The 11,499-nt window shown below is 41.8% G+C and overlaps 2 protein-coding genes across 2 annotated transcripts in view; both read left to right on the top strand.

The window, feature by feature from the left end:
- Positions 1 to 6,822, top strand: part of LOC147624208 (uncharacterized) — a 47,254-nt gene extending 40,432 nt beyond the window's left edge. Inside the window, exon 4 of the mRNA XM_086820035.1 lies at positions 6,734 to 6,822. Coding sequence (XP_086676161.1) covers positions 6,734 to 6,822 — 89 coding nt within the window. The remainder of the gene's footprint in view (positions 1 to 6,733) is intronic.
- Positions 6,823 to 7,289: 467 nt separating this feature from the next.
- Positions 7,290 to 7,799, top strand: LOC147624209 (putative pentatricopeptide repeat-containing protein At3g23330). The gene has a single exon (XM_086820036.1). The coding sequence runs from the start codon at positions 7,290 to 7,292 to the stop codon at positions 7,797 to 7,799; it is 510 nt and encodes a 169-aa protein (XP_086676162.1).
- Positions 7,800 to 11,499: the final 3,700 nt, after the last annotated feature.

Consider the following 11,499-nt stretch of genomic DNA (forward strand, 5'->3'; position numbering starts at 1 on the left):
ATTGTGGCACAATCCAAGACATATTTAGGCTTGACTTTCGTCGCTTCTTTGTGTATGTTTTGGATGTCAAATGGCAAATGAACATGGTGGAAAAAGGGCCTAATACAACGATAAAATGCCATGCAAGTGGCTATGTAACTATTGACTCTACAAAGTTTTGGCAAACAAAGAAAGATAGGCTCGTATTGCCACAACAATGTGAGCAGGTATGTATTTTTTTACTAATGTGTTTCATGTACATATATATCTAAGCTCGCGTACCCCTTGACTTTTGATATGTTAATTAATTACTGCAATATGTGTATTTGAGTAGGTTATCTATCTGCGAATGGTGCATGACATTAAATGGTGGTACGTCATCCCTATTGCACCATGTTCCAAAGTGATGTATAATACATTCACTGATATGGAGCATATGGAGGATGTAACAAGCCGCAATGAAGATGATGTCAAACATGCCAATGAAGATGTTGTGATCGATGATCAAGAAATAAGAGATGATCATGATAATGAGGATGAGCGTGCCATTTCTCATGATCATGAGAATGACCCTATCATTGAGGATGATGGTGATGTTGATGAGAATGATCAGGACATCGATACCATTATCAATGGACAGAATATCGATAGTGGAATAAATTTAATCGTAGCCTTACAAATTGATCAAATGGATATTGATGTTGATCGTTTGGCAAGGATGGATCTTATTGAAGATGAGATCGAACCCTAACCAATCCATCACTGTATCGTTCTAAATTGATGACATTTCTATTGTATGTGTTGTCTTTTAATTATCATCTCATGATTTATTTTTGAATATATTTCATTGTTGTAATTGCATGTAGTGGGATTGTGTAATGATATATACTATAATGTACTATGAGATGGTTTAAAGAAAATAGTTTTTAATTTTGTAAAGGAATTTAGTTTTTTTTAATAAAGCGTGTATTGATGCGTGTATTGATGCGTGTATTAATGCGTGTATAATTGCGTGTATATACACGCGCTTATACACGCGCTAGTAGATGCCAATATACACGCAAATTTAAATACCAATATACACGTGCCCGATACTATTCAAATACATGCGTGACCATACACGCGCCCGTAATTTATCGCATGTATGAAACGCGTGTATGGCAGCATTGTCTTGTAGTGCTTGCCTCTACATGTGCTCTATGGCACCACTTCTCAACAATTGTTATAACTCGAAGACAGTGTTAGAGAGAGCTAAAGAGAGAGTAAGCCAGTCAACATAGTTATAACTTACAATGTTGATTAGTCTTACCCACCAAAGCACTTATCTCATCACTAAACAACACGGGGTCTATAAGATTTCCTCTAGGAGGAATCTATGACTACAAATAGGCATCGTGATTGTAGAAATTTTGGACCGTTGATTTGTCGTCGAAAGTGAACTAGGGGAAGCAGTTTTGCGAGCGAACTAGGGGGAATTAGGGAAAGCAACTGGGATGGATGGGGAGGGGTTTGGGACTTAGAAATTTTTTTAGAAAGTGCAAAAGAGGATTTGAACTCACTACTTGCATTTTGGAAGTGAAACATCTAACCACTATGCTATACTTTCTAGCAAGTAGTTAGGAGCGCAAAATATTTTTTGATTCTGGTAAAAAACTAATCTTCCAATCCCCTTGTTCACCCCTAGTTCACCGTCATGAGTTTATTCCTCTAGTTCCGAGGGGGGGAGGGGAAACGATCCATTCTTTTTAGCTTCTATTGTATAAAGAGGCATTAATGGAAAAGAAAATGCTTGCCAAAAATGCATGATTCCACCTTTTTATCAATATAGAGCCAATGGTACTTACTCTCTCTCTCTCTAGTTTTCTCTTTCTAACCCACCCCCCCTCTCTCTCTCTCTCTCTAACTTTGTCAATCTCTATTACTCTCTCTGACTCTCTTTATTTCTCTCAAACTAGCCAACTCTCTCTCATACATTCACTCTCTCTCTCTCTCTTAGTTTCCTCTTTCTAACTCCCTCTTCTTACCTTTCTCTATCTCACTCTGTAGCTCCCTCTATTTCTCTCTCTCTCTCTCTCTCTCTCTCTCTCTCTCTCTCTCTCTCTCTCTCTCTCTATATATATATATATATATATATATATATATATATATATATATATCTTATACTCTCTAACTCCCTCTATTTCTCTCTCTCTCTCTCTCTCTCTCTCTCTCTCTCTCTCTCTCTTTAACTCTGTCTAACTCTATCGATCCGACGAACTCTCTCTAGATCTCTTTAACACACTCTCTCTCTAGATCTCTCTAATAGTCTCTCTCTAACCCTTTTTAATATTTCTCTCTATCTCTTTGTCTCTCTTTCTCTTTTTATATGTGTCTCTCTAACTCTCTCAACTCTCTTACTGTTTCTAACTCTCTCTATTTCTCTTGAACTCTCTCTCTCTCTCTCTCTCTCTCTCTCTCTCTCTCTCTCTCCAACTTTTCAAACTCTACTTCTCTCTCTCTAACACCCATGTCTCTCTAAATCTCTCTAACTCTCTCTTTCTAATTTACTCTGTAACTCTCTCTTTACCTCACTCTCTCTCTCTCTCTCTCTCTCTCTCTCTCTCTCTTTCTCTCTCTCTCACACACACACACACACATCAATATAGAGCCAATGTCACTTATAGTTAGAGTGTGCAATGTGTATACTTTAAAAAGGGGGGCCCAGGGGGAGCTTTAAGATAGCATCCCTAACACTCATGTCTCTCTAAATCTCTCTAACTCATGTCTCTCTAAATCTCTCTAACACACATGTCTCTCTAAATCTCTATAACTCTCTCTTTCTAATTTACTCTCTAACTCTCTCTTTACCTCACTCTCTCTGTACCTATCTCTCTCTCTCTCTCTCTCTCTCTCTCTCTCTCACACACACACACATACACACACATCAATATAGAGCCAATGTCACTTATAGTTAGGGTGTGCAATGTGTATACTTTAGAAAGGGGGTCCCGGGGGAGCTCTAAGACAGACCGTCCCGTACCTCTGTGTTTTCAACTCCCTTTAACTCAGGGGGCGCAATTTGCATACTTTAGAAAGAAGGGGGATGTTAAAGACACATCGTCCGGTACCTCTTTTTTTTATATAAAGAAATGGAAGCGCTTTGGAAAAGAAATGGTCCCCTAAACATTGTGTAGTTTACCAAATGTCGCGATTAATATAATGTGAATGATTGCTAAAAATACAAGTAGTGGCAGGATGCCGTTTGCAAATGAGCAATAACTTGCAGCGTGACTTAAGTGTTCCATCAAGTATACAAACATTAGTTTGCAAATGTATTCATAGAGGCTACTGAATTTTGTCTCTCTATTGCTACTTTCACGACGTGACATAAGGTCTAGCACGCCGCGTGTAGTGTGATCAGGTTCAATTAAGAAAGACATTGTCTATATTCTGGAGCTGAAGAGATTCTGATGTTGTGAAAAAGCATCAAGGTAATAAGCCTTGGGTGCTTGCAAAGGAAGCTGTGCTGAGAGGCACTTGCAATGTTGGTGAGGTTAATTAGGAGGATGGTAGGTTGGGCAAAAAGTAAGCAAAGTCGTAGGTCCTCGTAGGTGAGAATGAGCATTCTAGGATTAAAAACGCTAGCTGCTGCTGCTAGGCAGCGCGATGGGCAATTTGTGATAAAGAAAGCGTGAGTGAGCTGCAATATTTACCTGACTGCTTTTCGTCCGTATTTGCGCCATCTATAACCATCAGGTACATCGTCCGACTCGCTCTCTACAACGATTGCAACCCTGGGTTGTCGACGATCAGGGTGCTTTGGAACTTTTCTTGGTTGTGGTTGTCGACGATTGCAACCCTGGGTTGTCGACGATCGGTATAAACAAGAATATGTCGGCGCATAAGAGCTTAGTTATCCACGGATCAATGTGTGTGCGACGAATTAGTCCATGCTTACGTGAAAACTAATTGTAATTAAAAAAACAATTATTAATCGCAATTTCAAGAATGCAAGTCCGCTATGCTCCTGCTGCTATGCAAATTATTGTGGGTATTGGTACTATTACCCTTCATCAATTGTAGCTAGAAACAATTATTAATCGCAATTTCAAGAATGCAAGTCCGCTATGCTCGTGCTGCTATGCAAATTATTGTGGGTATTGGTACTATTACCCTTCATCAATTCTAGCTAGAAACAAACCAAAAAAAGAAGAAGCAAAGATTGAAATTAGTAATTCCTTTGGGGCCGGTATTGCAGCAGGTATTGCCATGTCGGGCCTTGATGCCTTCATAATTTGTGAAACCACTTCTTGCAGTACCTTGGCTCCGTCTTCGACGGCTGGAACGATATTCTCCGACGAAGCATCTGCAATACTAGAAATATGGAGTGCGCAGTAGCATCTTATAAATGTACACCTTATTATTATCATAATTCGACATCTCTGATTATTGGACACCTTACTATCACAAGAAATCGACATTGAAAAACCTTGTTGTGGTTCTTCTTCTTCTTGTGCAAAAATTGAGCCCAAGCCTACTGAAGTTGAGGATGAGTATAATTTTTGCGTCCTCTTCACCGCAAGAAACTAGACTTGGTGACTGCGGTATGATCATTAGCGCTAGTTGTGCTCGAGTTTAAGCTTGAGTCCAACTCTAGTTGTGCAGGTGATAATGAGTATAATTTCTGTACACATGGCCAATAAGCATTGCCACCAATTAGTGCGTCCTCTTGACACCAAGAAACTAGTGGTGACTGCCGCTAATTAGTGCGTCCTCCTCTTGACAGCAAGAAACTAGTGGTGACTTCGGTGTTGCCGCATGATCATTATAAGCAGTAGTTGTGCTCGAGCTTACAACACCAGCTTGTTCTACTTCTTTTTTTTTTTTAAAGTTGGGCGTTAGGAAGCGGGCTTAGTACCCATGGGACCCCCCTTATCCCACAAAGCAGGGGCAAGCTTGTTCTACTTCTTGTGCGCCATTCATGATATAATAATTAAAGCTGGAGACATGAAGCTCTGGCGGTGTTTCCATAAAAATGTCTCGCCATTCAAATGTGCCGAGATCACTGTGCAGGAGATCTTCCTCCAGAGCCATTTGCGCGCTCGATATAGTACCTTGTAATGTAGTAGTGGTGATGAAAAGAGACGAAGAATCAGGTGAATACAACTCAGAGAGGAACGATGTGAATACAATTGGAGAGGAACGACGAGCTTTAAAGTCACTGTTCCCTGAGGTCGCTCGGGCACGTGGCTCGGGAGTCTGCACTGTTACAGTATTGTCTCCTGGAGCGGCAGGCCTCCTCAACTTTAAAAAGTCCCACTCATAAGCCGAGAAGGTAATATGCCTTGAATCTCCAAATTTACCCAAAAAAAAATAGTAATAACGAGATGAAATTATGAAGAAAATGTTCATTCAAAATTGCCTTCTCCTCATGGTGAGAAGGATACTACTTCACTAAAAAATATTTCTCGAACACTAAAAATATTTCTCAAACACAGTACAGCTCTTGATCGTAGGCCTTGTTCCCGGAACCAACAGTGTCAGAGAATTAAAGGAGACCAAGACAAGAGGGCCCGCAAGTCTCACGCAGCACAGTCATCACGATTTGTAAAGTAGACACACGTGAGTTTAAACTGTACATATTACAACCAATGTTTGAAAATGACATTTTTCTCAACCACTCAGATTAAAGAGACTTTCAAAAATCTACAAACCGACCGGTTTTAATACTAAAATTCACAAAATCTTCACTGTCATTTCAAGGCCAACATAAATTTCCATTGGATTTTTCCAAATTTAGCCATGAAAAATACACCAAAGGCCAGTTTTTTCCTAAAACTAGTTTGCTAGCCATGTTGGTTTTTTCCTTACGCGAGAATGCATGTGCCCTTATTGAAACACTCTAGGATCCTTCCTTTATCTAATGCATATGAAGAGACTTGTTTGGCTTGCCTTGGGTAGCGTGTGCAAAAAAACGTTTTACTACTTGAAGTGGTAAATTTTGACCTAGCAAAATCCAAGAGTTTTAGAAATTTAAAGGTTCTACTATATTGAATACTTTAAAAACTTGGCAACGTAAACTTCCCACTTCTAAAAATCTAAGGATTTTCCCCACCCAAAATGCAAAAAAAATACATTCAAAGAATATTTCCCCACTGAAGTTCATAGCTCTAGAGAAGGTTTATAGATATGTGACCATGCTTAGGGACATACTAGTTGGTAGACTACATAAGTTGGCTTGGGAATCACGCTCCAAAATTGAGGGCACCATCTTGAAGAAAGTTAATAATGTTCATGTCACTCCTTGACATAAGGACATATATGGGGGGTTGAAAGGTTCCTAGGACTGACTCCCAAAGATATGAAAAATGTGTAGATCTTGATACATTTACTCAATATTCTATATGCCATTGGAGGTAAGCGCGGATTTAATCCAAAATATTATTGAGCTCTTGATTACTAAACCACATAGAAAGAGGGTCATGCTCAGTCGCACATTCGTGTACCCATTCAGATGCGAGCATGAAGAGTTATCATCATTACTTTGTACTAAATTGCAGAGTTTTGGGTAATGAAGTTGGGCCTTCGGGGGGTAGTTGGCATCCTACATATTGAGACCAAGACAAGAGTTCCCACAAGTCTCACACTGCACATTCATCACGATTTGTGAACTAGACACACATGAGTTTAAACTGTACATATTACAATCAATGTTTGAAAATTTCTGTTGGCAACAGTTTGGTTGGCATGTACACCAAATTTGGTTTGATTTCAGAGGCAGAAGAAGTCTTTGGCAAGATGTTGATTCGGGATGCTGTGTCATGGACTGCATTGATTGCTGGCTATTGCTTGCGGCCTTATTAACACACCCGAGAGGACCACTGTTCGGGTTGCTAAAAATCTCCGTGTTTGTGACTATTGCCACAGCATGGCAGCACTTATATCCAAGGCAGAGCAAGGCGGCCTTTCAACTCCTCTCTCAAATGCAGGGGCAAGGGGTAGTACCAAATGAAATCACCCTTATCAGCCTTCTTGACGTGTGTGCTAGACAAGCTGTCCTGCTAAAGGGCATGCACCTACATACACTGATATTGGCCTTTGGGTTTGAATCACTACTGGTTGTAAGCAATGCACTTGTCAATCTGTATGGCAAATGTGGCCTTCCTGAGGAAGCGTGGAAGATTTTTATCAGTACACCAGAGAAAGATGTGATTTCTTGGAATGGGATGATTTCAGCATACACTTGTAGTACACAAAGCATGGATGCTCTCAAGCTTTTCAAGAAGATGTGCTAGAGAGGAGTAAGACCAAGCAAAGCCACCTTCACCAGCATGCTCGATGCATGTGCTAACCTGGGCACTCCATCAGAAGCTCATAAGATACATTTTTGCATTGTGAATGAGGGTTTAGAATTGGATCCCATGCTAGGAAATGCCCTTATTAGTGTATATGGTTTATGCAATAGCCTGAAGGATGCACGGGTGATGTTCGATAAGATTGTTAAGCATGATACAGTCACATGGAATGCCATGCTTGGAGCTTATGTACAGCATGGGAATGGCAACGATGCACTTATCCTTTTTCGCCAAATGATTTTCGAAGGAGTGATGTCAAACAGTGTCACATTCATTAGCATTTTTCCTGCTTGCGCTTGCCTCAAAAGACTGCTGATTGAAGGGAGGCAGTTGCATGCCTGCACTCTGGTGGTGGGCAATGGGCTTCTGTCAGAGATGGTGGTACAGAATGCTCTTCTGAACATGTATAGCAAGTGTGATAGTTGTTTGGAAGCACATAACATATTTGTCAACATGGGCTGGCACGGAAACCTAGCTGTCACATGAATGGATGAGTTACAACTTGCCAGTGTCACTTGCGATCCAAATTCTTGTGGGAGCAGATGAGTAGGGCAAGGAAATGCAAGCCGAAGGGATTGCTGATCAACAACATATTGTGGGATGCACTCATAGTCATGTACACCAAATGTGGTGCAGATGCCATTTATATGCCAAATGCAGTGTAGGTGTAGTTTGTAGCATAAGATGTGTCTTCCTCAAATGAATTGGTTTTTAGAGTGGAATTATGCATTGGAATAATGCGATGGTATCCCAAATTTGTTACAGGTGCAGTATGTATGCTTAATGCGGGGGTGTAGCATAAGATATGGTGCAGATGCTGTCCGTATGCCAGAAATGGTGTAGATGCAGTATGCATGCTGCAGCAGCATAATATATGTTTGGCTCAAATGCCTTGGTTCCAATAAAGTGGTGATATGCTTGGAATGTGATGGTGAATATGAATGCCAAATTGTGGTGAACAGGTCGTAGCCTTATTGGACACGGTGATCACAAGAAACTGCTACACAACGCGTGAGGAGGGAGCACTAAAGAGCTTCTTGATCTGCAGTGTAGGAGCTTCAAAAAGCCCATCAATCTGTGCTTTATTAAGCACTGCAATCAATCAATTATGGCGGCATGGCATTGGTAGACATGTATGTCCAATGTACTGCACTTGATCAAGTTTTGAGGCTTGGAAATAGTCATGTGGACTGCACTAAAATAGCAAATTTTGCTTAATTCTAACATGATGGGGAGCATTCATTCTCTCAGAAAGGATGCAGCTTGGCCTCCTAATCCAATATCCTTTTCTTGCATTGTGAAAGAAGTTGGAAGAAGCCAAGAAAAGGGAGGCTGATCTAGAGAATGATTTGGATGAGAATGTGGGTTCAGAGGATGAAAAAGCTGAAGATAACGTGCCAAAATTTGATAAAGATGAAGGCAAATCAGTATAAATTTGAATGAAGATTAGCCTATATAGCAACTTGGTGGCACATACCGGAGGATGTGCAGGTTTAGAGGGGGTCGATGTCGTGCTGTGGCACGTCCATGTAGTGAAAGGAGCTCACAGACCATCCCATATGAACTCAGATGCATGGGCAGAAAAAAGTAAAAAGGGTTAAGGCTGCCTTTGCTTTGGTGTTCAGCTTGTTACAAGCCTGTCTGGAGTAAGGTTCACTGGAGGTGAGATCAGCTCGTATGTGTGCGCGACCGCTTGATATGTGTGGGCACGTCAAAATACAATGGGCATTGAAGGTTGTGGTTGAGAATGTGTGAAAGCAAGGGCAATAAAGATAAAGGGGGCCATGTGCCATGGGTATTGGTATGTAAGGGAATGTTGAGGAGGCAGGCCTTAGAATAAAATAAGATTAATGATAATCGTGGCCACAAAAAGAATGGCCATGTGGGAGCTTCACGTGGCTGCCAGCTCGCTATCCAGAAGGTGACGAAGAAGTTGGTGGGAGTTGGCTGCTAAGAGGGGAAATCGCCTTACAGAGAAAGGGCAGGTAACCAGGGAACAGGGCCACCTCGTTGATGAGGAGGGCCCTGTGTGTTTTGTGTGGGCGCTGCAGCAGATGTGCGCAGCTGTTCCAGGTATGCCAAGGCGGAGGTGGCGGCAGCCATACGAGGGCTCTTGGGTGTGTGCAGCAGAGGGGAGTGCAGAGGTGCTCTATTCAAGGAGGCCATGATGCAGCCAGCACCTGGGACTTCTTCCATGCCTAGCGAGCAACAGCCGCAGCCGCAGCAGTGGGTGATGTTGCAGCAGCAGCAGCAGCCCATGCAACAGCAATACATGGTGCCCATGCAGGCAGAGCATGCAGGAGTTTATCCGTCGAACTCTTCAGCAGCGCAGAGTCCAGGTGAAGTGGATGGACGAGAACTACATCTACGGCTGTTTCTACCACACCGGAGAAGTTTCAAATGTTAAAATCATCAGAAATAAGCAGACGATGGTCTCTAAAGGATATGGATTTATTGAGTTCAACTCACATGCTGCTGCTGAGAGGGTTTTACAGACTTACAATGGAGCAATTATGCCACAGACAGAGCAAACTTTCAGGTTGAACTGGGCTGCTTTTGGTATGTCTGACAGGCGAACTGATGGTGTTGGCCAGGATCACACTATTTTTGTTGGAGATCTTGCCTGCAATTAGATGGAAAGCCCATGAAGGTTCAAATTATGGGAACAAATTTGGCTATTCCGGCTCCTACAGGACATGCTTTATATGAAACTTCACTGGCTCGAAGAGGAGGGCGAGTTCCAGGAGTGATTGGTGGGATCCAAGGCAGTGGAGGAATGCTGCAGAAGGTCCAAGTTCGTGGAAATGGAGAAATGATTCAAGGTGGCCGAGGTCGTGGAAGAGGACGTGGAAAAGAAGAGAGAGAGAAGTTTCGGTCTGATCTGGATGCTGAATTGGACCGTTACCATGCCAAGGCTAAGCAGACTTCATAGATAATGTGCTATGCCTGAAGAATCATGACACACTGTAAGTGTTCATGGTAAAGTTTTGACCACAACCCAAATCAGCTGTTAGTCTACAGAATCTTTAAAAAGGAACCCATGTTTGTGGAAGACTGCTCTTGAAGCTATGTGTAATGGGTGCTGACGGTATTTGGGCCATGTTCTTGCTTTAATTGAAGACTTGATGATCATGATGGTTTGGTGTTTAGCCAAGAGAGATACCTTTTTCCCCTTGTACATGCGTCTCTGAGAGAGGAGGGAGGAGGTTTGGCAGGATTTATTTTCTCTGAATAATCAAATCAAGTGAATGCAAATCAACGTAACTCTCACAGCCAGACACCCAGTGTGTTCCCGGCTAGACCGCACACGTCACGACAACGCGCTTTTTGACGCGCTCTCAAATGCGTCTATAGACGCACTCTGACAGAGACGGACTATTCTAAAAACTTGAAAAGGACATGCGCCCGACACAAAAGCACAACAGTTGTACCAAAAACATTCGTTTCAAAGAGAGCAAAGGATGAATCCAAAGAGAGCAACTTTCAAAGAAGATCAACCCTAAAGATACTTACCTTGGATAGAGGTATGAAGCTTCTTGTCCTTCTTCAAAGCTGCTTCTCTTTCTTCTCTTCCTTGTTCACTCTTTGCTTCTCTTTCTTCTCTTCCTTGCTCACCCTCTTCTCTTGTGTACTTGGAGATGATTGTGTAAGCCTGGAGATAAGTGTGGGTGCTTGAAGATAAGTGTGGATGCTAGGCTATGTATCTGTTAATAGCAAAGCAAGCCCGTATTAAAAGTATGTGAAGAAAAGCAAGCGCGCTAAAAGCAAGCCCGTATTAAAGGTATGTGAAGAAAAGCAAGCGCGCTAAAAGTAGGTTTGAAAATCGCGTCTATAGGCGCGTCTAATATCGCATCTAAAATCGCGTCTATTCTGTGTAGTGCACGTGTATATACGCATGTAAATGCGCATTTAATTGCATGTTTACAACACGGTTTAGACGCGCCTATAGACGTGCACCACACAGAATAGACGCAGTAGACGCGCCACAGAGTTTTTAGATTAAATATTTGATACAAGCGTAATTTTTTTGGGTTGTTTATTTATAGGATTTCTTCATCTTCAACAAGTAGCTCCAGTGAGGATGAATCCCTCCGTATCCACTATTGCGAAATGTGGTTGGAGCAAAAAATCAAATGTATGTGTGATCGATGTCGAGGAAACATGTATCGTGCACGCAAGATTACAC

The sequence above is a fragment of the Cibotium barometz genome, chromosome 25 (genome assembly GCF_041138505.1).
Source record: "Cibotium barometz isolate CiBa-2024 chromosome 25, ASM4113850v1, whole genome shotgun sequence".
Classification (NCBI taxonomy): Eukaryota; Viridiplantae; Streptophyta; class Polypodiopsida; order Cyatheales; family Cibotiaceae; genus Cibotium; species Cibotium barometz.

Excerpts from the sequence above, each read along its gene's own strand:
- LOC147624209 (XM_086820036.1), top strand. The coding sequence starts at position 7,290 with ATGCTCGATGCATGTGCTAACCTGGGCACTCCATCAGAAGCTCATAAG.